At 43.9% G+C, this 26854-nt stretch overlaps 1 protein-coding gene across 1 annotated transcript in view; it reads left to right on the forward strand.

Annotated features, from left to right (window-relative positions):
* dync1i1a (dynein cytoplasmic 1 intermediate chain 1a) overlaps positions 1–26854 on the forward strand; it is a 236830-nt gene that overhangs the window by 172224 nt on the left and 37752 nt on the right. The window contains exon 12 of the mRNA XM_068004236.1: positions 27–140. Within this exon, the coding sequence (XP_067860337.1) occupies positions 27–140 (114 nt within the window). The remainder of the gene's footprint in view (positions 1–26; positions 141–26854) is intronic.

Here is a 26854-nt window from a genome sequence, read left to right on the forward strand (position 1 = left end):
TCACCATTGTTCTTGTTTTCTTTTAGCACCCTGTATACTGTGTGAATGTCGTTGGAACTCAAAATGCCCACAATCTAATCACAGTTTCCACAGATGGAAAAATGTGTTCCTGGAGCCTAGATATGCTGACTCAACCACAAGTAAGCTGATTCCTACACCGTTTGCCTGGGTCAGATTAAATATTAGTAGTAAATAATTACATCAAATAAGAATTATAACAAATAAATTGCTATCATGAGGAACATTTTTACATGTGTATTTATAAATTTACCAAAATACATATGGTGGCAGTTGTCTGTGCTAGGGAATGAAATGTTTGTTGGCAGTCAGTAATCTAGGGTGAAGTATGGAATGGCCAGATCCATTGTATAGCCGTTGCTAGTCTGCCCCAAGAGAGTTGACGTTTATCTTAACCTTGGAAGAGCGCCCTCTATTAACTCACTGTAAATATCGCCATTGCTCATAACTATCGTTGTATGTCCTTTCTAAGCGAAACCACCAGTTTGTGCCAAATTGGGCAGTTTTGTACTGGGGACATGTATCCACTAGGAATTGAGCTGAAACTGAAAATAAGATCCTTCTGGCCAACAGAGAGGAGATTCATCATAATGATCTAGTATGGATTTGAAACCTTCTTCCAGAGGTGAAAATGCTGCATACAGTCCCTGATAGCAAAAGATACCAAAGAGTTAGCATCGTGAAATGTGGCCACAAAAAATACTTCATTGTGTTGTATAAATGCAAAACCAAGGCAACTAGGTAACGTGGTTGAACGCTTCTGCAATTCTTCCACTTTGTGCATCCCTATCTCAGTCATGCCATTCAGGTAAGCAAAACGAGAAGGCTAGTTGCTTCTCCATATGGTGGAAAGGTAAGATAGTTGGATGACACTTTCCTACTGTTGAATGGCACAAACATTCCTATATGTTTCCTAGAAGGACTCCCCTTGGCCCCCATGTTAGCTGATATTGTTAACGATTCCCTCTCCTCAGGTACTGTCATCCTCCCCCAGATAATCACATGTAATGGCTTCTCTTCCCATTCTCGAACCAGACCGTTTGCAACTTTAGCGTCCAATTTGACCCTGAGATGAGCTTCTGACCCCATATCCGCTATGACCAAGACCGCCTACTTCCACCTCCGTAACATCGCCTGTCTCCACCCCTGCTTCAGCTTATCTGCTGCTGAAATCCTCATCTGTGCCTTTGTTACCTCCAGACTTGACTATTCCAATGCTCTCCTTGCACCTCCCACCTTGCACCCTCTGCAAACTTGAGGTTATCCAAAACTCTGCTGCCCATACCCTAACTCGCACCAAGACCTGTTCACCCATCCTCCCCGTGCTCGCTGACTTACATTGGCTCCCGGTCCGGCAACGCCTCGATTTTAAAATTCTCATCCTTTTTTACAAATCTCTACATGGCCTCAACCCTCCCTACCTCTGCAACCTCCTCCAGGCCTACATCCCTCAGATCTCTGTGATCTTCCAATTCCAGCCTCTTGCGCAGCCCCGATTTTAATCGCTCCACCATTGGCGTTGGTGCCTTCAGCTGCATAGGCCTTAAGCTCTGGAATTCTCTCCCTAAACCTTTCCACCTCTCTAGTGTCAGCTGTAGCTCAGTTGTTAGCACTCTCGCCTCTGAGTCAGGAGGTTGTGGGTTCATAGTCCCACTCCAGGGACTTGAGCACATAACGCAGGCTGACGCTCCAGTGCAGTACTGAGGGAATGTTGCACTGTCGGAAGTGCCGTCTTTCAGATGAGACATTAACCTGAGAGGGCGGACGGGGCCTCGGTTTAACGTAAAAGATCCCATGGCACTATTCAAAGAAGAGCAGGGGAGTTCACCCTGGTGTCCTGGCTAACATTTATCCCTCAGCCAACGTGACTAAATCAGATTATCTGGTCATTATCACATTGCTGTTTGTGGGACCTTGCTGTGCACAAATTGACTGCCATGTTTCCTACATTACAACAGTGAATACACTTCAAAAGTACTTCATTGGTTGTAAAGCGCTTTGGGACATCCTGAGGTCGTGAAAGGCGCTATATAAACGCCACTTGCTTTCTTTCTTTCTACCTCTCTCTCCTTTAAGAGGCTCCTTAAAACCTACCTCTTTGACCAAGCTTCTGGTCACCGGTCCTAATATCTCCTTATGTGGCTCGGTGTCAAATTTGATTTGATTACACCCCTGTGAAGTGCCTTAGGATGTTTTACTATGTTAAAGGCTCTATATAATGCAAGTTGTTGTAATTTAAACATAAAGTTCGGTACACAATGCAACAAATGATACCAGCATAGCTAAATTGTAATGTAGGAAACGCGGCAGTCAATTTGCGCACAGCAAGGCCCCACAAGTAGAGAGGAAAACCAACAATAATGAGGGAAGAAAATATGAAGCCAGTCAAAATAATTCCTCTTCCCCCTCCCCCCCCCCCCCCAAGATAATTTGAGAAAACTCCAGAATATATATCAGTCCTTACACCTAATTATTCAACTCTGGCTGGATGTTATCTCTTTCTGTACATTCCTATAAACTTCAATTCTAACCCTAACTATTTATCTGGCTTCTTTCTAAAATCAACATAACATTAACTGCTTTTGCCAGGGATCTTCCACATATCGTCTACTCTGGAAGAAAAACAAAATTGCTTCTCATTTCCCGACTCACGTGAGGCTATCTAATTTTATACTTCTGTTGCCTAGCTCGGTGCTGAGGTTCATGTTTTTTTTAAACTGCTGAAATGTTACAAAAGGCATGGTTCCACTGAATGAACTGCGCAGAGTTATAATATTTTCTTTGTTAATGGGACAAGAAGAATTTGCCCCTCTAAATTGCTTGCTGTGTATGGGAGCAGAATCCTAGTTGAATCATGGGATGCGGTAAGGATGTTCCCATGGATGGGTGAAACTAGAACTAGGGGGCATAATCTTAGAATAAGGGGCTGCTCTTTCAAAACTGAGATGAGGAGAAACTTCTTCACTCAGAGGGTAGTAGGTCTGTGGAATTTGCTGCCCCAGGAAGCTGTGGAAGCTACATCATTAAATAAATTTAAAACGGAAATCGACAGTTTCCTAGAAGTAAAGGGAATTAGGGGTTACGGGGAGCGGGCAGGAAATTGGACATGAATTTAGATTTGAGGTTAGGATCAGATCAGCCATGATCTTATTGAATGGCGGAGCAGGCTCGAGGGGCCGATTGGCCAACTCCTGCTCCTATTTCTTATGTTCTTATGAATCCATCATCAAGGCAACAGGGGCGAATTGGGTTATAAAATGTCTGCTGTTCCCTTACTGGTCAGAAACCAATGACGAAAGTCTCAGCTCATTCTTCTGCTATGACCACTTTTTGGGCCAACATAGAATCATACAACCTTACAGCACAGAAGGGGGCCATTCGACCTGTCGTGCCTGTACCGGCTTTTTGAAAGAACTGTCCAATTTAGTCCCACACCTCAGCCTTTTCACCATAACCCTGCAAATTAGGGTTAACATCTTCAAGTACATGTCCAATTGCCTTTTGAAAGTTCCTTTGGAATCTGTTTCCACCACCCTTTCAGGTGGTGCATTCCAGATCTTAAGAGCCCCCAGTATAAAATATTTTTTCCTCATATCCCCTCTAGTTCTTTTGCCAATTATTTTAAATCTGTGTCCTCTGGTTACTGACCCACTTGCCAGAGGAAACAGTTTCTCCCTTTTTGCTCTATCAAAACCCCTCATAATTTTGAATACCTCTATTAGGTCTCCCCTTAACCTTCTCTGCTCTAATTTTATTTATTCGTTCATGGGATGTGGGTGTCGCTAACGAGGCCAACATTTATTGCCCATCCCTAATTGCCCTTGAGAAGGTGGTGGTGAGCCGCCTTCTTGAACCGCTGTAGTCCGTGTGGTGAAGGTTCTCCCACAGTGCTGTTAGGAAGGGATTTCCAGGATTTTGACCCAGCGACGATGAAGGAACGTCGATATATTTCCAAGTCGGGATGGTGTGTGACTTGGAGGGGAACGTGCAGGTGGTGATGTTCCCATGTGCCTGCTGCTCTTGTCCTTCTAGGTGGTAGAGATCGCGGGTTTGGGAGGTGTTGTCGAAGAAGCCTTGGCGAGTTGCTGCAGTGCATCCTGTGGATTGTACACACTGCAGCCACTGTGCGCCAGTGGTGAAGGGAGTGAATGTTTAGGGTGGTGGATGGGGTGCCAATCAATCGGGCTGCTTTGTCCTGGATGGTGTCGAGCTTTTTGAGTGTTGTTGGAGCTGCACTCATCCAGGCAAGTGGAGAGTATTCCATCACACTCCTGACTTGTGCCTTGTAGATAGTGGATAGGCTTTGGGGAGTCAGGAGGTGAATCACTCGCCACAGAATACCCAGCTTCTGACCTGCGCTTGTAGTCACAGTATTTATATGGCTGGTTCAGTTAAGTTTCTGGTCAATGGTGACCCCCAGGATGTTGATGGTGGGGGATTCGGCGATGGTAATGCCGTTGAATGTCATGGGGAGGTGGTTAGACTCTCTCTTGTTGGAGATGGTCATTGCCTGGCACTTGTCTGGCGTGAATGTTACTTGCCACTTATCAGCCCAAGCCTGTTGTCCAGGTCTTGTTGCATGCGGGCTCGGACTGCTTCGTTATCTGAGGGGTTGCGAATGGAACTGAACACTGTGCAATCATCAGCGAACATCCCCATTTCTGACCTTATGATGAAGCAGCTGAAGATGTTTGGGCGTAGGACACTGCTCTGAGCAACTCCTGCAGCAATGTCTGGGGACTGAGATGATTAGCCTTCAGCAACGACTACCATTTTTTTTATTCGTTCATGGGATGTGGGTGTCGCTAGCGAGGCCAACATTTATTGCCCATCCCTAATTTCCCTTGAGAAGGTGGTGGTGAGCCGCCGCCTTGAACTGCTGTAGTCCGTGTGGTGAAGGTTCTTTCCTTTTTTTTTCTCTTGACATTGTAGTTGTTCTTAAGCTAATTTAAGGGTTAAGTCATGGCAGGAGATCCCAGGGCCGTGTCATGTTCCTCTTGTGGGATGTGGGAATTCAGGGCTCCTTCCTGTATCCCTGATTCCTTCACCTGCGGGAAGTGTGTCCAGCTGCAGCTATTGTTTGACCGCTTGACGGCTCTGGAGCTGCGGATGGATTCACTTTGGAGCATCCGTGATGCTGAGAAAGTCGTGGATAGCACGTTCAGTGAGTTGGTCACACCGCAGATAAAAATTACTGAGGGAGATAGTGAATGGGTGACCAACAGACAGAGGAAGAGTAGGAAGGCAGTGCAGGGGTCCCCTGCGGTCATCTCCCTCCAAAACAGGTATACCGTTTTGGATACTGTTGGGGGAGATGGCTCACCAGGGGAAGGTGGCAGTGGCCAGGTTCATGGCACCGTGGCTGGCTCTGCTGCACAGGAGGGCAGGAAAAAGAGTGGCAGAGCTATAGTGATAGGGGACTCGATTGTAAGGGGAATAGACAGGCGTTTCTGCGGACGCAACCGAGACTCCAGGATGGTATGTTGCCTCCCTGGTGCAAGGGTCAAGGATGTCTCGGAGCGGCTGCAGGACATTCTGGAGGGGGAGGGTGAACAGCCAGTTGTCGTGGTGCATATAGGCACCAACGATATAGGTAAAAAACAGGATGAGGTCCTACAAGCTGAATTTAGGGAGTTAGGAGTTAAACTAAAGAGTAGGACCTCAAAGGTAGTAATCTCAGGATTGCTACCAGTGCCACGCGTTAGTCAGAGTAGGAATGACAGGATAGCTAAGATGAATACGTGGCTTGAGAGATGGTGCAAGAGGGAGGGATTCAAATTCCTGGGCCATTGGAACCAGTTCTGGGGGAGGTGGGACAGTACAAATTGGACGGTCTGCATCTGGGCAGGACTGGAACCAATGTCCTAGGGGGAGTGTTTGCCAGTGCTGTTGGGGAGGGTTTAAACTAATGTGGCAGGGGGATGGGAACCGATGCAGGAAGTCAGTGGGAAATAAAGTGGTGACAGAAACAAAAGGCAGTAAGGGAGAGTGTACAGAACATGACCGGACAGATGGTCTGAGAAAGCAGGGCAAAGACCAAGGGAAGTCTAGATTAAACTGCATTTATTTCAATGCAAGAAGTCTGATGGGCAAGGCAGATGAACTCAGGGCATGGATGGGTACATGGGACTGGGATGTTATAGCTATTACTGAAACATGGCTAAGGGAGGGGCAGGACTGGCAGCTCAATGTTCCAGGGTACAGATGCTATAGGAAAGATAGAGCAGGAGGTAAGAGAGGAGGGGGAGTTGCGTTCTTGATTCGGGAGAACATCACGGCAGTAGTGAGAGGGGATATATCCGAGGGTTCGCCCACTGAGTCTATATGGGTAGAACTGAAAAATAAGAAGGGAGAGATCACTTTGATAGGATTGTACTACAGACCCCCAAATAGTCAACGGGAAATTGAGGAGCAAATATGTAAGGAGATTACAGACAGCTGCAAGAAAAATAGGGTGGTAATAGTAGGGGACTTTAACTTTCCCAACATTGACTGGGACAGCCATAGCATTAGGGGCTTGGATGGAGAGAAATTTGTTGAGTGTATTCAGGAGGAATTTCTCATTCAGTATGTGGATGGCCCGACTGGAGAGGGGGCAAAACTTGACCTCCTCTTGGGAAATAAGGAAGGGCAGGTGACAGAAGTGTTAGTGAGGGATCACTTTGGGACCAGTGATCATAATTCCGTTAGTTTTAAGATAGCTATGGAGAAGGATAGGTCTGGCCCAAAAGTTAAAATTCTAAATTGGGGAAAGGCCAATTTTGATGGTATTAGACAGGAACTTTCAGAAGTTGATTGGGAGAGTCTGTTGGCAGGCAAAGGGACGTCTAGTAAGTGGGAGGCTTTCAAAAGTGTGTTAACCAGGGTTCAGGGTAAGCACATTCCTTATAAAGTGAAGGGCAAGGCTGGTAGAAGTAGGGAACCTTGGATGACTCGGGAGATTGAGGCACTAGTCAAAAAGAAGAAGGAGGCATATGACATGCATAGGCAGCTGGGATCAAGTGGATCCCTTGAAGAGTATAGAGATTGCCGGAGTAGAGTTAAGAGAGAAATCAGGAGGGCAAAAAGGGGATATGAGATTGCTTTGGCAGATCAGGCAAAGGTGAATCCAAAGAGCTTCTACAAATACATAAAGGGCAAAAGGGTAACTAGGGAGAGAGTAGGGCCTCTTAAGGATCAACAAGGTCATCTAAGTGCGGAACCACAAGAGATGGGTGAGATCCTGAATGAATATTTCACATCGGTATTTACGGTTGAGAAAGGCATGGATGTTAGGGAACTTGGGGAAATAAATAGTGATGTCTTGAGGAGTGTACATATTACAGAGAGGGAGGTGCTGGAAGTCTTAACGCGCATCAAGGTAGATAAATCTCCGGGACCTGATGAAATGTATCCCAGGACGTTATGGGAGGTTAGGGAGGAAATTGCGGGTCCCCGAGCAGAGATATTTGAATCATCCACCGCTACAGGTGAGGTGCCTGAAGATTGGAGGGTAGCAAATGTTGTGCCTTTGTTTAAGAAGGGCGGCAGGGAAAAGCCTGGGAACTACAGACCAGTGAGCCTGACATCTGTAGTGGGTAAGTTGTTAGAGGGCATTCTGAGGGACAGGATCTACAGGCATTTGGAGAGGCAGGGACTAATTAGGAACAGTCAGCATGGTTTTGTGAGAGGAAAATCATGTCTCACGAATTTGATTGAGTTTTTTGAAGGGGTAACCAAGAAGATAGATGAGGGCTGTGCAGTAAACGTGGTCTACATGGACTTCAGCAAAGCATTTGACAAGGTACCGCATGGTAGGTTGTTATATAAGGTTAAATCTCATGGGATCCAAGGTGAGGTAGCCAATTGGATACAAAATTGGCTTGACGACAGAAGACAGAGGGTGGTTGTAGAGGGTTGTTTTTCAAACTGGATGCCTGTGTCCAGCGGTGTGCCTCAGGGATCGGTGCTGGGTCCGCTGTTATTTGTTATTTATATTAATGATTTGGATGAGAATTTAGGAGGCATGGTTAGTAAGTTTGCAGATGACACCAAGATTGGTGGCATTGTGGACAGTGAAGAAGGTTATCTAGGATTGCAACGAGATCTTGATAAATTGGGCCAGTGGGCCGATGAATGGCAGATGGAGTTTAATTTAGATAAATGTGAGGTGATGCATTTTGGTAGATCGAATCGGGCCAGGACCTACTCCGTTAATGGTAGGGCGTTGGGGAGAGTTATAGAACAAAGAGATCTGGGAGTACAGATTCATAGCTCCTTGAAAGTGGAGTCACAGGTGGATAGGGTGGTGAAGAAGGCATTCAGCATGCTTGGTTTCATTGGTCAGAACATTGAATGCAGGAGTTGGGATGTCTTGTTGAAGTTGTACAGGGCATTGGTGAGGCCACACTTGGAGTACTGTGTACAGTTCTGGTCACCCTATTATAGAAAGGATATTATTAAACTAGAAAGAGTGCAGAAAAGATTTACTAGGATGCTACCGGGACTTGATGGTTTGACTTACAGGGAGAGGTTAGACAGACTGGGACTTTTTTCCCTGGAGAGTAGGAGGTTAAGGGGTGATCTTTTCGAAGTCTATAAAATAATGAGGGGCATAGATAAGGTCGATAGTCAAAATCTTTTCCCAAAGGTAGGGGAGTCTATAACGAGGGGGCACAGATTTAAGGTGAGAGGAGAGAGATACAAAAGGGTCCAGAGGGGCAATTTTTTCACTCAAAGGGTGGTGAGTGTCTGGAACGAGCTGCCAGAGGCAGTAGTAGAGGCGGGTACAATTTTGTCTTTTAAAAAGCATTTGGACAGTTACATGGGTAAGATGGGTATAGAGGGATATGGGCCAAGTGCAGGCAATTGGGACTAGCTTAGTGGTATAAACTGGGCGACATGGACATGTTGGGCCGAAGGGCCTGTTTCCATGTTGTAACTTCTTCTATGATATCTTCCTTTGTGCTCGGTATGACTCCAGCCACTGGAGAGTTTTCCACCTGATTCCCATTGACTTCAATTTTACTAGGGCTCCTTGGTGCTACACTAGGTCGAATGCTGCCTTGATGTCAAGGGCAGTCACTCTCACCTCACCTCTGGAATTCAGCTCTTTTGTCCATGTTTGGACCAAGGCTGTAATGAGGTCTGGAGCCGAGTGGTCCTGGCGGAACCCAAACTGAGCATCGGTGAGCAGGTTATTGGTGAGTAAGTGCCGCTTGATAGCACTGTCGAAGACACCTTCCATCACTTTGCTGATGATTGAGAGTAGACTGATGGGGCAGTAATTAGCCGGATTGGATTTGTCCTGCTTTTTGTGGACAGAACATACCTGGGCAATTTTCCACAGTGTCGGGTAGATGCCAGTGTTGTAGCTGTACTGGAACAGTTTGGCTAGAGGCGCAGCTAGTTCTGGAACACAAGTCTTCAGCACTACAACCGGGATGTTGTCGGGGCCCATAGCCTTTGCTGTATCCAGTGCACTCAGCCGTTTCTTGATATCACGTGGAGTGAATCGAATTGGCTGAAGACTGGCTTCTGTGATGGTGGGGATATTGGGAGGAGGCCGAGATGGATCATCCACTCGGCACTTCTGGCTGAAGATGGTTGCAAACGTCTTTTAAGGAGAAGAATCTCAGCTTCTCCGATCTCTCCACATAACTGAAGTCCCTCATCCCTGTTATCATCCTGGTAAACCTCCTCTCTACCCTCTCCAAGGCCTTGACATCCTTCCTAAAGTGGGGTGCCCAGAATTGTACACATTACCCCAGCTGAGGCCTAACCAGTGATTTGTAACATTTTAGCATGACTTCTTTGTTTTTGTATTCAATGCCCCCATTTACAAAGCCAAATATCCCATGCGCTTTCTTAACCACCTTATCAACTTGCCCTGCCACGTTCATAGATTTGTGAATATGCCCCCCTAGGTTCCTCTGCTCTTGTACCCCTCTCAAAATAGCACCATTTAGATTATACTGCCTCTCCATGTTGTTCCTCCCAAAATGCATCACTTCACACTTATCCACATTAAATTGCATCTGCCATGTCTCTGCCCATTTCACCAGTCTGTCTATGTCCTCCTGAAGTCTGCTACTATCCTCCTCATTATTACATTGCCAAGTTATGTATCATCTGCAAACTTTGATATTGTACTCCCTATACCCAAGTCCAGGCCATTTATTTATAACAAGAAAAGACATGGTCCTAAAACTGACCCCTGGGGGACCCCACTTCATACTTCTCTCCAGTCAGATAAACATCCGTTCACCACTACTCTCTGCCTCCTGTCCCTTAGCCAATTACATATTCAAGTTACCACCGTCCCTTCAATCCCATGTACTTCTATTTTCCAAATAAGTCTGTTATGTGGTACTTTATCAAATGCCTTTTGAAAGTTCATATATACAACATCTACTGTGCCATCTTCATCAACCCTCTCTGATACTTCATCAAATAACTCAATCAGGTTAGTCAGACACAATTTGCCTTTAACAAATCTGTGCTGGCTGTCCCTTATTAACCCACGCTTCACCAATTTTGTCCTTGACAGTAGTCTCTAGTGGTTTTCCCACCACTGACGTTAGACTGACTGGCCTGTAGTTACCAGGTTTATCCCCCTCCCCTTTTTTGAACATGGGTTTAACATTTGCAATCCCCCAGTCCTCTGACACCACTCCCCTATCCAAGGAGGATTGAAAGATTGTGGTCAGAGCTTCTTCTATCTTCACTCTTTGTTCCTTCAGCAACCTAGGATGCGTCCCATCTGGACCAGGTGACTTGTTAACTTTGAGTGATGCCAACCTATTTAGCACCTTCTTTCTATCTATTTTTATCCTATCCAATATCTCTACTCCCTCCTCTACTGCGACATTAACTTCATCCTCTTTTGCGGCGACAAATGCAAAGTACTCAGTCAGTACCTCAGTCATGCCCTCTGCCTCCACAAGAAAATTTCCTTCTTTGTCCCTAATCAGCCCCACTATTTCTTTAACTATCCTTTTACTTTTTATATGTTTATAAAAAAATTTTGGGTTCCTTTTTATGTTACCCACTAATCTTTTCTCATATTCTCTCTTTGCCCTTATATCCTTTTGCAATTTCCCCCTGCACTCTTTGTATTCTGCCTGATTTTCTACTGTATTCTGTACCTGACATTTGTCATAAACCTCCTTTTTCTGTTTTATTTTAACCTCTTTTTCTTTTGTCATCCAGGGAGTTCTAGCTTTGGATGCTCTATCTTTCCTTCTTATGGGAATATGCTTGGTTTGTACCTGAACTATCTCCGCCTTGAAGACCTGCCATTGCTCATTTACTGTTTTCTTGGCTAACATTTGTTTCCAGTCCACCTGTGCTAGATCCCTTTGTATATACAGAAGCTATCCACAAAGTAGTTACCTGCAGAAAATTGTATGCTTTGTATGTACGAAGAATTAATGGCTCGATACCACATTTGGAATTAAAAGCGCTTTAATCCGTTGTTCCCCAAGTTGGATGTAGGATACTTGCCTTGAGTTTTTGCACTGGTTTGGTGTAATCCGTATGAATATCTGGAGATTGAATGAATTGGAAAGAATATTAAGTTATCTGCTTAAAACACCCCTTACCATCCTGCCTGGCTGTTCCTTTTCTAACCTGATGCAATTTGGAAATTTTAAAATATTTTTATGTAGCTGTATGTTTTAATTTGCTTGTCGTTCCTACTTGTCTATGCTTCCTTTTCCGGTCAAAGAAATATGCTGCAACTAGTTTCTTATATCAAGTGCTGTAAAAGATTGCTTGACTCAGGTGGCCTTGGATACTTGGAAATTTTTGAAGGAGCATCACCTCTGGGTGTTTATACACTGTGGGATGTTGAACACAACATTTTAATGCATAAACATTAGGACAGCCTCAGTTTACAAATAATCAGATTCTTTTGATTGTGAGAATCTCTCTTTGAATGATAGTGTATTTGTGAACTGGGGAGATCTAAACACACAAAAATCTTGTGTATTAAGTTCAGTCATGTCCAGAATTTGCATAAACGTTTTGGCATGTTGGATCTGTACAGCAGTGTTTATACAATAAAAATGGTGGGAAACATCAACACTCTGAGAGAGGTTTGTTTTTATAAATCTGTTTTTCTTTAATAAAAAGGGTACTTATTTCAGCAGTAATTGAATGGTATCCAGTAGAATACAATAATGAGGACTGACGTACTGTGTTTGGTCCATTGCTCTGATTCTTTGTGGCACTGCAAAATATGATATCACACTGGTATACTGGGATACTTTCATTATATAACTAATCCTTAACTCAGTGATTAGTTTAATCCAGAGCATTCGCATGGCATGTCATTCGAAGAATTGAATTGCAAATACATTCTAATAATACTAAGGAAATGGCAATACCTTCTGACAAAAGCATATATCTCCCCCTCTCTCCATCTAGCATTTTCGTGTACTCGATGGATTTTTGTAAAATAATATTTTATTATATAGTGTATCATAAAATGTGCTTTTCATGAAATCAGTGCTTGCTGCGCTGTCCAGTTTAATGTAAATTATAGTATTTTGTCTTTTGACAAACATAAGCCATAATCTGAAATGTCCAAAAATGTATCGGTCAAGGATGAATAAGTGAAAGTCAAATTAATGTCAGTGTGTAAATGTGCTTATAATAAACACCCTTTTTAAGTTTACATCAAAACCACAGCACAATATAATTTTATACTAAATTGCAATTTACAGTAATTGCTTAAAAACCACCTTCTTACCTAAATAGATTTGTCATTTTAAAAGCTTGTGTACTTCAGAATATATTCATTGATAGTGAGTTACTGAAACATCCCCTGATGCTGTACTTCAAGGTAGCCACAGCAGAGGATACAATTGCTTTTTTTTGCACACAATGCATCTGTTTCATATTCATGATGACACACAACTTAGTCAGCATTCACTGAATGTTCACGCTGACAGAATAAGTGAAGACTTTATTTATACTGATATAGTGTAACTATGCTACTGTATGCACTTTATGATGTGTTTTTACTGATTGTAGTGATGATAACATTCTGACCTTGTGTTTAAGGGAATATTGCTAGTTTGCTGATAGGCTTTGTTTCCAGGACAACCTATTACAATAACATGCAGTTATCTTGGTCACGATAGAAAACTCTCACTTCAACAAATACTACACATATAGTCAAAGGAAGATGCTATTTTATACTACAGAATGAATGGCAGAAACGATTATACCTTCTACCACCATGTGGCCTTTCTATTCCCATCATCTCAATCAGACACAAGGCCATTTTTATTAGATTAAAAGAAGAGGCTTATAATGTTGCAGCGTGGCCTTTATGACCAAATCTCACGTTGGTCTCTACCCCTTCTCTGGCACCTTCTCCTCCTTTGAGCTGCTCACCCCTCTTGTTTCTCCTTTAAAATGCATGTTCTTTACCACCCACTAAAGCCCCTCCCCAAGTTTCTCATCGAGATATCCTCACTCCTTTCCTCCCTCAGCCTTTGCACAGAGTGACTCCTCATCCTCAGTGATCTAAACCTCCATCTCAAGTCACCTTTCCCTCTCTGCTCTGAGTTTGCTGCCCTCCTGTTGTCCCTCAACCTCTCCCTCCATATAAACTCTCCTACCCATATTCACGGCCACCCCTTGACCTTGCAATCTCATGTGGCTTCTCTATTCCCATCATCTCAATCAGACACTAGGCCATTTTTATTAGATTAAAAGAAGAGGCTTATAATGTTGCCAAGAAGAGTAGTAAGCTTGAGGATTGGGAGTGTTTTAGAAACCTGCAAAGGATGACCAAAAAACTGATAAAAAGGGAGAAAATAGAATGAGAGTAAACTAGCAAGAAATGTAAAAGCAGATTGTAAGAGCTTCTACAAGTATGTAAAAAGGAAGAGAGTAGCGAAAGTAAATATGGGTCCCTTAGAGGAAGAGACAGGAGAAATTAGAATGGGGAATAAGGAAATGGCAGAGACATTAAACAAATATTTTGTATCTGTCTTCACAGTAGAAGACACAAAAAACATACCAGAAATAGTGGGGAACCAAGGGTCTAATGAGAATGAGGAACTTAAAGTAATTAATATTAGTAAAGAAAAAATACTGGAGTAATTAATGGGACTAAAAGCAGACAAGTCTCCTGGACCAGATAGCCTACATCCTAGGGTTCTAAAAGAGGCAGCTGCAGAGATAGTGGATGCATTGGTTGTGATCTTCCAAAATTCTCCAGATTCTAGAACGATCCCAGTAGATTGAAAGGTAGCAAATGTAACATCACTATTCAAGAAAACAAGGAGAGAGGAAACAGGGAACTACAGGCCAGTTAGCCTAACACCAGTCGTCTGGAAAATGCTGGAATCTATTATTAAGGATGTGGCAACAGGGCACTTAGAAAATCATAATATCATTAGGTAGAGTCAACATGGTTTTATGAAAGGGAAATAATGTTTCACAAATTTATTAGATTTTTTTGAGGATGTAACTAGCAGGGTCGATAAAGGGGAGCCAGTGGATGTAGTATATTTGGATTTTCAAGAGGCATTCGATTAGGTGCCACATGAAAGGTTGTTACACAAGTAAAGGGCTCATCGGGTTGGGGGTAATATATTAAGATGGATAGAGGATTGGTTAATGGATTAAAAAAAGAGAGTAGGAATAAATAGATCATTTTCAGGTTGGCAAGCTGTTACTAGTGGGGTGCCACAAGAATCAGTGCTTGGGCCTCAGGTATTTACAATCTATATTAATCACTTAGATGAAGGGACCGAGTAAAATGTATCCAAGTTTGCTGACGATACAAAGCTAGGTGGGAAAGTAACGTTCACCTGAGGAAGGAGGAAGCCTCCGAAAGCTTGTGAATTTAAAATAAAATTGCTGGACTATAACTTGGTGTTGTAAAATTGTTTACAATTGTCAACCCCAGTCCATCACCGGCATCTCCACATCATGGAAAGTAAGCTGTGAGGAGAACACAAAAGAGTCTGCAAAGAGTTGTAGACAGGTTAAGTGAGTGGGCAAGAAAGTGGCAGATGGTTTACAATGTGGGGAAATGTGAGGTTATTCATTTTGGTAGGAAGAATAGAAAAACAGAATATTTTTTAAATGGTGAAAAACCATTAAAAGTTAATTTAATTAAAAGGGATTTGGGTGTCCTTGTACACGAAACGCAGAAAGTTAACATGCAGGTACAGCAAGCAAATGGGAAGGCAAATGATATGATGGCCTTTATTGCAAGGGAGTTGGAGTGGTAAGGAAGTCTTGCTGCAATTGTACAGGGCTTTGGTGAGACAACACCTGGAGTACTGTGTACAATTTTGGTCTCCTTACCTAAGGAAGGATATACTTGCCTTAGAGGCGGTGCAACGAAGGTTCATTAGATTGATTCCTGGGATGAGAGGGTTGTCCTATGAGGAGATATTGAGTAAAATGGGCTAATATTCTCTGGAGTTTAGAAGAATGAGAGATGGTCTCATTGAAACATATAAGATTCTGAGGGGGCTTGACAGGATAGTTGCTGAGAGGTTGTTTCCCCTGGCTGGAGAGTCTAGAATTTGGGGGGCATAGTCTCAGGATAAGGGGTCGGCCATTTAGGACTGAGTTGAGGAGAAATTTTATCACTGAGGGTTGTATATCTTTGGAATTCTCTACCCCAGAGGCTGTAGATGCTCAGTCATTGAGTATATTCAAGGCTGAGATCTATAGATTTTTGGACTCTAAGGGAATCAAGGGATATGGGGATCAGGCAGGAAAGTGGAATTGAGGTTGAAGATCAGCCATAATCTGATTTAATGGCGGAGGAGGCTTCAGGGCCGTATGGCCTACTTCTGCTCCTATTTATTATGTTCTTTGCAAAGATTAAGGTGTATGGTGTTGAACATGAAAATGGTGGCATGGAGAGAGGAATGGCTGAAAGATAAAAAGCAGAATGGAATTAAATGAATATTTCTCAAATTGGCAAGATTTAGTTAGTGGTGTATCCCAGAGATCTGTGTTGGGACGTCTCTTATTTTCATACACATATAAATGATTTTACAAACCATAGATGGAATTAAATCAAAAATTTGCTGCTGTTAAATTAAGGGCTGTGGCAACCTGTGACAAAGAATGTAAAAGACTTTGAGGACATGGTAAGTGGACAGATATATGTCAAATGTAGTTCAATGTATATAAGCGTTAAAAAAAAAAGTAGTTTTTGAGGGGAAAAAGTGCAGAGGAAAAATATACCTTTACTGGTAATATTCTCAATGGAATGGAGGAACAGAGAAACCTAATGATACAGATACACCGATATCTGTAAATTGCAGGTATTAAACGCTGTCAATGGAGCAATTGAGATTCTAGGTTTTACACATGGATCCATTGAATAAAATACCAACCCGCCCACTTCCAGGTTTCCCACAGACGCGCTGACATGCGCGCGCAGCCCCCGCATGTGGGACTCCCGTCGGCAATTAAAGCCGGCGGGGTGCCACTTAAGGTATTTATTTTGGTATTTCAGGTCGTTTACAGACCTGATTCACGAGACATTTTAGGAGGGTTGGGATTTTACAAACAACTGGGACTGTTTCCCGTACTGGGGGAAACACTCCCAGTTCAAATGGACGTGTTGCAGCCATCAGCCTGTGGCAGCTGCAAAGGTCCATTTGACAGGTGGGGTGGGAGAGAGACCCTCACTCATTGCAGGAGGCCACTCTCACTTTGGCCAAAGTTTGGCCTCCACCACCCTCCTCCTAACAACAAAATTCACTAACGTGCACACTTACCCCGGTGTCCAGACACATGTACCTACCTTGCGGACCCCCTCAGATGTACATCCTCCAGATGGGGGCCGCCATAGCTGCAGTCATGACCTCCTCGGAGGGCGAACAGCATCACCGGCCACGCTGTCCACCTCTGACACGTGGAGCTCCACAACACAGTGTTGTGACACATCCACCTGGACAGCAGGAGGGAGAGCAACCGCAGAGAGAGATGCGTCGCAGAGGGCACTACCCTCACCACAGGGTCCACAGACCGAGGCTCAGCTTCCTGGACCTCTCTGAGCAGCAGTGCACACGGAGGCTCAGAGTCACTCGACATGTAGTCGTGGACATCTGCAGCCTCCTTCATGCCGAACTGCTCCCGGCTGGCCCGAGCACCATCTTCTTACCTGTCGCTGTCAAAGTCACCACTGCCCTCAACAACCTCTCCGCACCCTTCCAGGGTGCCACCGGGGACATCACCGACGTCTGTCAGCCGTCTGCACAAAAAAGCCCTGCAAATACACCTACACCCACTCTGCAGTGACACAATGGGTGGCATCAGTTGTGGGTCTTCATTGTGATCCTCAGGAAAGGGCATTATTGCACAAACCAGACAAGATTCGCAAAGACGTGGCAGTAGTGGTGCCAATATAATATGTAATGTGAGTTGCTCAGAAATTCAATATAAGTAAAAACCATGACAAACCCTCAAACATCCTTGTACATCCCCTTCATGCTCATGACACGTTTGCCTTACGTTGCCTACTGCACATATGTGATGCATGCCCTGTGGCTGCAGCACAGGCAGTGGCAGGTTGAGTGAGGCTGACCATGAAAGAGATGCATGAGAGGGTGAGTATGAGATAGAGCCATGAGATTGTATGAGGATTGGGTTGAGTGGTCGTGGTGGGATGAGTACTGGCGAGGTGAGTAAGTGCAGGTAAGATGAGGATGAGGTTTGAGTGGGTGTGAGGGGTGATGTGACACAGTAATGTTGGCTGTGCAGAAGGAGATGTGGGGTGGGGGCGGTAATGTGGCAGACGGAGTGTAGGGGAATGAGTAAGTGTACTCACTTTGGCTGACCTACTTAGGTCATTGCAGCGCCTCCTGCACTGTATGCAGGTTGGCGATATGTTGGTGGTGCAGGTGACCTCCTCTGCCACCTTGAGCCAGGCCTTCTTGGTGGCAGAGGCAGGCCGCTTCCTCCCGCCCGGGGGAGGATCTCTGTCCTCCCCCTCCTCCTCACCCCATCCAATAAGAGCTGGAGTGAGGCATCATTAACCTGGGAGCAGCCTTCCCCCTGGGCTGTTCCATGCTGTAATTTTTCCTATTTCTTGCAGCATCAGTCAGTGGAGGACTGCCCCTTTAAATAGAGCTCCTCCAGCTGACAGACCTTACTGCGCATGCGCAGTCCGCCCACCGCGCAGCTTAGCAGCGGGGAACCCGGAACAAGAGGTAAGTGGATCCAATCAGCCTGCGATTGCGTTCGGGGCAGACTGATTTCACCGGGCATATTACCCACACGCCCAATCGCCCTCACCGCCGCGAACCCGCCGCCCTGGTAATATCGGGCCCATTGAATCTGCACAAGACATTAGTTGGGCCACATTAGGAGTATTATGATACAAAAATTGACCGTGTGGTTAATAGTGAGGAGGAAAACTGTAGACTGCAGGAAGATATTAATGGACTGGTCAGGTGGGCAGAAAAGTGGCAAATGGAATTCAATCCGGAGAAGTGTGAGGTGAAGAATTTGGGGAGAGCAAACAATGCAACGGAATACACAATAAATGGGAGGATACGGAGAGGTGTAGAGGAAGTCATGGACCTTGGAGTGCATGTCCACAGATCCCTGAAGGTCACAGGACAGGTAGATAAGGTGGTTAAGAAGGCATATGGAATACTTTCCTTTATTAACCGAGGCATAGAATATAAGCAGGGAGGTTATGCTAGAACTGTATAAAACTCTAGTTAGGCTACAGCTTGAGTACTGCACACAGTTCTGGTCACCACATTACAGGAAGGATATAATTGCACTAGAGAGGGTGCAGAGGAGATTTACGAGGATGTTGCCAGGACTGGAGAATTTTAGCTATGAGGAAAGATTGGATAGGCTGGGGTTGTTTTCTTTGGAACAGAGGAGGCTGAAGGGTGATTTAATTGAGGTGTATAAAATTATGAGGGGCCTAGATAGAGTAGATAGGAAGGACCTATTTCCCTTAGCAGAGAGGTCAATAACCAGGGGGCATAAATTTAAAGTGATTGGTAGAGGATTAGAGGGGAGCTGAGGAAAAAATTTTTCACCCAGAGATGTGGAAGGGGTCTGGAACTCACTGCCTGAAAGGGCGGTAGAGGCAAAAATCCTCATCACAATTAAAAAGTACCTGAAGTACCGTGACCTACGAGGCTACGGACCAAGTGCTGGAAAGTGGGATTAGGTTGGGTGGCTCATTTTCGGCTGGCGCGGACATGATGGGCCGAATGGTCTCCTTTTGTGCCGTAAATTTTCTATGATTCTAAGGTGTTTTAAATACTAGGGTCCTGAGGCGCAACTCCAAGGGCAAAAATTGATGCAACTGTAATGAGATGGATCATGGAGCAAACTACTGCTGGTCCAAACAGGGGGCCAGTGCACAGTCTGGGAGATCAAGGGCTGCTGTGAGGCATGAGATTGCCTGATATGTCGTGATGGAGAATGCAGAGAATCTGACTCTGTGCTTGCTCCTGATCAAGGTGAAGAAGTGTCTTAAAGTGCTTGGACGATACAGGATCTAATCTGATTGGTAATGATCAGTACCTAGTGGGCAACTATTCATAGTGTTGAGCGGCAAAGAGTGGCTGGAGTTCCACTGTGGCAGGGTGGAAAAGAAAGGGTTTCAGTATCCTTCTGATTTGATGCCCTATTAGGAAATGATATAAATGATGAAATATCTGTGGAGATATCTGTATACTTCAAAGGAAGTAGCTTGTGTGGTAATCCAAAGTCGAGCTAAGGCCAAGATACAAAGCTGGCTGAGGCAGCGCCAGCTCCACCTTCAGCATTGGATATGGACTGCCTTATACCAGAGAAGGGGTCTCCTAACCCATGTCAGCAAACAGAATGCATGTGGAGGAGGTCTCCACTAAAGAGCTCTTAAGGTTCATGGGGCATGTATAGTTGCAGAAGATGTGCCACATTAATTCTACAGTTTACCAGGAAAACTTGGGCAGCTTGCTCAAGCTGAGGCTCAATGGACTGACCCCATGCTGGAAGCTGAGAGAGCTCAGGCGCATTCATGACCTTAGCAGGTACTACCCTCATCTCCCCTGCCCCCTCCCCCCTGCTCCAGTATCCATGGAATGGTATAGTTACAGGGAAGAGCTTTTGATTCTACAATACAAAACAAAATCTCTGGAGGGGCAGGAACTGGAAGTGTTCCAACAGTTTTTGGTGTCTCAAGCATACAGCTGCAAGTTGTATTGTTTGGTGTAACACTCCTACTGTGCACCAATTGCTACAACAGTCTTACTGGCCTGGTATCTGCACATACACAGCCGAGTATTGTAGGATGTATAAAGAGTGTCAGAGAATGGATAAACCAGGGGATCACATGAAGGCACAGCTGCAGGCTCGGCCTATTATTAACAAACCTTTTGAAAGGGTGGAAATAATTACAGTGGGCTCAGAGCTTGTCAGGAGAACTTTGGGCAAATGTTATATTTGAATATGATAGATTATGCATCACAGTACCATTTTTGCAATGGTTCACGCATTAGTGGGCACAGATATTGTGTGTGATGCTATGTTAGAAATGTTCACTGTATTTGGGTTACCAGAAGAGTCTGACAAGGGTGTTAATTTTAATGTCCCAGTTAATACTACACTTATAGTAATAGTACCAGGTAAACTAGCTGTGTTCCACACCATACCATAATCACCCCCAGACAAACTGACTGGTAAAAAGGTTTAATGGCGCACGGGGTGGGGGGGCGGGGGTGGGTGTTGCATGCGTCTAACTAAATTTTGAGAAGACCGAAGCCATTGACTTAGGTCCCCGCCACAAACTCCGTTCCCTAGCCACTGACTCCATCCCTCTCCCTGGCCACTGTCTGAGGCGGAATCAGATCCAGCAATGCCTCGATTTTAAAATTCTCATCCTTGTTTTCAAATACCTCCATGGCCTCATCCCTCCCTACCTCTGCAACCTCCTCCAGCCCTACTACCCTCTGAGATCTCTGCACTCCTCCAATTCTGGACTTTTGTGCATCCTCGATTTTAATCGCTGCACCATTGGCGGCCATGCTTTCAGCTGCCTAGGCCTTAAGCTCTGGAATTTCCTCCCTAAACCTCACTGCCTCTCTATCTATCTCTCCTCCTTTAAGAAGCTCCTTAAAACCTATCTCTTTGACCAAGGTTTTGGTCACCAGTCCTAATATCTCCTTATGTGCCTCGGTGTCAAATTTTGTTTGATAATGCTCCTGTCAAGCTCCTTGGGATGTTTTACCACGCTAAAGGCACTATATAAATCCAAGTTGTTGTTATTATTGTACATTGAACAGAATCCCAAGCACTGGGGTAAGAAGTTACCACACTTCTTTGCATATGGAAAGGTGCCTTAAGTTGACTCAGTTTTCATTGTTTGAGCTGCTGTATGGACACCACAAATGCAGTCCACTGACACTGATCAAACAGCCTAATACATAGAAGTTACAACATGGCCCAACCAGTCCATGACGGGAGAAAATAGTTCAAATCACATTTACCCACGCTGTTTCAATATCCCTTCAACCTCTTTTCCTTCATCTACCTATCCTGGTCAGGATGTGGAGATGCCAGTGATGAACTGGGGTGGACAAATGTAAGGAATCTTACAACACCAGGTTATAGTCCAACAGTTTTATTTGAAAATCACAAGCTTTTGGAGGCTTTCTCCTTCGTCAGGTGAGTGACGAAGGAGAAAGACTCCGAAAGCTTGTGATAACTCTATGACTCTATAAGGAGTGTGCATTAGGGAGTCTCAAGCACGCACAAAGTTGCCAGAAAAGCTGATATGAGCGTAACACCTAGTGCTAGGAATATCAGGTTTGCCAAAGCACAATACATCAGTTAGCAGTTGCGAACTCACTGTGAAGGTCTTTACATAATTGAGTTGCCAATGTAGACCCATAAGAGACCAATCTACTACATGAATGTGGTAAATTTCTACTTTGCCGAGGAAGAAGTAGCACAGTGTGCCATGTCTGCCCAGAGGAATGGCATTTTGGACTTACTGACGACATGTACAGCAAGCTCCTCAGTTATCCGTTATGCAGAAACAGTAAGCTAGGGGAATGTTGCAACTTTTTTATAAATTGTTTCCAGCAAGCCAGGCTAATGCGAGTGATTTGTGGATGAGGTAAAGACAGTCACTGCAAGTCTGGTGGGCCAATGTCTTTACCCAATGCCACACAGTGCGAGGAAACATAGCGTCAGGGAGATGTAGAAGATATTGGATTTGTGGATGATATGGCTGTCACCAAAGCCTGTGGGGCTTGCCCTTGACGTTGATGCTTAACAAAAATAAGGCCACACAATTTGTGTAGACCACAGGAAATTTAATGATTTTGTGGAAATCAGCAGCTATCGTATGCCTAGCATGGAGGAGATCCTTGAGAACCTAGGGAACATGAAATATCTTGCAACCCTCAACCTGACCAAAGTTACTGGCAGGTACTGCTAAGTGGCAGAGCTCGTCTGCATTCTGTGTTTGCCACTCCCTCAAGGTTGTACAAATTCACCATCATGCCCTTTGAGATGATAAACACATCCACCATATTCCAACATCTGGTGGGTTCCATCCTGACTGTCTGGAAATTACATCCGGACGTATATTTACAAGTGGTATTTTTAACTGGAGATGAGAAGAACACCTCTCCTGTATTACTGATGGCTTGCCGGAGCCAGGGCGTCTCCAGAACAAGTGTCGGACACTTGGATCTGCAAATCACCCGGTTTCCAGGGCTAATCCAATTATGGCTTAATGTTAAACCACTAATTGGATACGCAAAGCCTAGATGAGTTGTGAAGTGGTTGTAAGGTCCAGACATTCTGTTGTTATATTCGGCCATGATTGACAATTGTGCATCCAGAGGCTGCTTTTTCCATTTCTGTAGTCCATATTTTCCAAACATTTAGCGCCACGTCACAACTGTTAGTCGGAACTGTGTGAAGCTAAAACCACCCTTGTTGCAGGATTCTAAGATGGAGTTAATAGGACTCTGGAAAAGGACACTAAGAATTCCAAGACATTTTGTTATTGTGGGCTCAGATAATGGTTTAAAGTATCAGGGCAATTAAGTTCTGGGTTTCTATTTTATCTCTGCTGTCCATATTTTTTTCTCGTAATCAACTCAAGTAGTAGATTTAGCATTAGCAATTTTCATTTAATTTGAGCTGAACGATTCTGGGGTTATGCAACTTTAAATTTACAGCAACAACTTGCATTTATAGAGCGCAATTAATATAGTAACACCTGGCTGGGGGGTCTAGAGCGAGTGGCCACAGTCTCAGGATACGGGTAGGACATTTAGGACTGAGATGAGGAGAAATTTCTTCACTCAGAAGGTGGTGAACCTGTTGAATTCTTTACCACAGAAGGCTGTGGAGGCCAAATTACTAAATATATTTAAGAAGGAGCTAGATAGAAATCTAGACACAAAAGGCATCAAGGGGTATGGGGAGAGAGCGGGGAATATGGTATTGAGATAGAGGATCAGCCATGATCATATTGAATGATGGAGCAGGCTCGAAGGGCCAAATGGCCTACTTCTGCTCCTATTTTCTATGTTGCAATGTTTCTAAAATGTCCCAAAGTGCTTCACAGGAGCGTAATTAGACAAAAATTAACACCGAGCCAAAGAAAGAGATAATTCGTACGGGTGACTAAAAGCATAGTCAAAGAGATAGGTTTTAAGAGGGTCGTACAAGGAGGTCAGAGAAGTGGAGACATTTAGGGAGGGAATTCCAGGGTTAGGGTCTTGACGGCTGAAGACACAGTTGCAAAGGAAGTTGGGGATGCACAAGAGGCCAGAGTTGGAGGAACGTAGATTTCTCAGTGGGTTGTAGGGCTGGAGGACGTTGTAATGCTGAAGGAGGTTACAGAGATGGGGAGGGTAGAGGCCATGGAGGGATTTGACACGAGGATAAGAATTTTAAAATCAAGGCATTGGTCGGCCGGGAGCCAACGTAGGTCAGCGGGCACAGGTGAACGGGAATTAGGATATGGGCACCAGAGTTTTGGATGAGCTTAAGATTATGGAAGGTAGAAGATGGCAGGTCAGCCCAGAAAGCATTGGAATGGTTGAATCAGGAAGTAACAAAAGCATGAATGAGGGTTTCAGGAGAAGATGGGCTGAGGCAGGGGCGGAGATAGGCGATGTTACGGCATGAACGTAGGCAGTTTTGGTGATGGAGAGGATATGGGGTCAGAAGCTCAGTTCGGGGTCGGAAGCTTAGTTCAGGGTCATTTAGATCTGGTTCAGCTTAACAGTGGCCGGGGAGAGGAATGGAATCGGTGGCTATAGAACGGAGTTTGTGGCGGGGGCCAAAGTTAATGGCTTTGGTCTTCCCAATGTTTAATTGGAGGGTGTATCAGCTCATTCAGGACTGGATGTCAGAGGAGGGGATGATGGCGGTTTTGAACGTAAAGGGGGTCAATATCTGAGGAGAGGGAGTCATTTTCAATGTCAGCTAGTATGGGGACCAAGAAGGGAACTTGGTTGGTCAGCAGGTAGGGTCAAGAGAGGAGGAGGGTCTTGTGGTCAAGATGAGTTCAGAGAGGACATATGGGGAGATAGGAGCAAAATTAGAAAAAAGATGGAAGTTCAGGGCTAGGGCAGAGTGGCCGGGAAGTCTGCAACCGGCATGTTAATGAAGCTCGGCTGTTTAAAATTGGCTGAGCCTGCCCACTGCTGCTCCCAGATGGGCAGGCTGCCTGCTTTGCCACTGTGTAATTCCGTGGCAGATCAACTAGTAAACCCTTAAAAAAAAAACTTAACAATTGTATGCTGTGAAGTTGTTTATGACGTAGTGTAACATATGTACTGGCAAATGAGAAGGATGTTAAAATGTGCACAACAGATGGGGAAGCTTTTGTATGGAATATTTTTAATGCAAATGGTTACAAAAGGAAGAGTATGGTGACAGATTGCCATCTTTCAGGATTTTTCTGTATAGTGTTCTTTTGTATGTTGAAACTAAAAGGGACATTGTTTGAAGAAGTATTCAGATTTCATTTGTAAACAATGTCCAACACAAAGAAGTAAATGATGTTGAAATATATTATTTGAGTGTCAAGGACCGAGTGTAGCCGACTGGCACACTCCAAGGTCCAGGAGTACGTGCTGCGGGACGCACTGAAGCGAGGTGCGACCTACGCAAAGGCTCTATGGGGACAGGCCATCCCACCTTGTATTGTACAGCATGAATTATAAGATATGTACTGTGTTTAAATTGTAATATTGGAATAGTATTGTGTAATTCCGTGTTGTACTGTTTTGAATTGTATCGCCTTGGAATTATGGTATCTTTAAATTTTATGAAAGAAAGTATATTTTGAAATATATTTTTAAAAATTTGACTGTCACTTTGGGGTAATGAAAATGGCTTTTCTGGCCACCAAATCTTCGATACCCATCTCCTACATGATCCTCCTTTCATGAAGATATTGCCTTTTTAAATAGAATCTGCAAATTGCCTATTATTGTGCCTTACAGTAACTTTCTCCTAGTTTAACATCTAGTCACTGGATCATTAAGATGGTGAACAGTGGTGAACATTCAATGATGTGTGTTCAGGGAAGCCTCTGTGCATTTTGGTTTGCTGATCACTTTCCTAAAGTTTGTCCTTATGCAATAATTTCACCATTCCTATTGCTACTGAAACCATAATTCATTGGTACATAGCCTAGTTAAAAGCAAATTGTATTTTAAAAATACATTGAATATAATGTCATAATTTCTATAACAATTGGACAATTACATAAAGAGGAATAAAAATGCTGATTTTTAAATGCTGCCATAGCTATATCCTGATCTCAATTAGTCTGTTGTTCTTGGATAAAGCACATACAATTCCAGTCTTATTTGTGTTTTTACTTTGTGTTTTTAATGTAAAATGCAAGTTATATTTTTCAGTATTCCATTAAAGGCTCTTTTTGGTAGCTCTTTCATTTATCTTGTAAATGATCTACTGAACATAATGATGTGACTGGAGCGCACAGTTTGTGACAGACATAACATGATATAAAGTAGGGTAATAAAAGCCTACCCATGAAATGGTCTTTACGTTTTGCAAGAAAATGGTACAAAACCAAACAAGCCTTGTAAAAGGACGATAGGAAGGTCACGATTAGTATCAGAGTTTGAAGAATGCTACATGCAGTACAATTTGCACAGGATTTCCCTGAATTTAGGTTTATGGTAAATGTTTGACAAAATTATGTTGCAGGATATACCACAAAGAGCACTAATAACAGAAACACTAAATTTAACAGCAATACTTACAGAATAATAAAGTTCTTCAGGCAGTAGATAGAAGAATCTAGAAATTGACAAAGATATTAATTATAACTGCCAGCCTTCTGCCAGTGCAGAAGATGGTGCCCTGACCGGCCTTACTGTTGATAGAATATCTTTTTCTATTTTACATGAGCAACATCATATTTAACAAAAAGTTATCTTGATTTTTAAATATTTAAAAACTAAATGTAAGTATTAATCAATCTGCTATTCTGTTAAATCAGTGTTTCATGTTAACATAGGAGTTCCACTCTTCTGCCATCCTTTGCGTGAAGAAGTGTTTCCTACCTTCTCTCCTGAATGGCCTGGCTCTGATTTTAAGGTTATGTCCCTTTGTCCTAGACTTCCCCCACCAGCAAGAAAGGGTTCTCTCTATCTACCCTATCAAAATCCTAAAAACCTCAATCAAATCACCCTTTTACCTTCTTTATTCCAGGGAATACAAGCCTAGTTTATATAATTTCTCCTCATATTTTAACCCTTGGAGTCCTGGTAACATTCTGGTGAATTTGCATTGCACTCCTTCCAAGACCAGTGTATCTTTTCTAAGGTATGGTACCCAGAACTGTACA

This window comes from Heptranchias perlo, chromosome 2 (genome assembly GCF_035084215.1).
Source record: "Heptranchias perlo isolate sHepPer1 chromosome 2, sHepPer1.hap1, whole genome shotgun sequence".
Taxonomy (NCBI): domain Eukaryota; kingdom Metazoa; phylum Chordata; class Chondrichthyes; order Hexanchiformes; family Hexanchidae; genus Heptranchias; species Heptranchias perlo.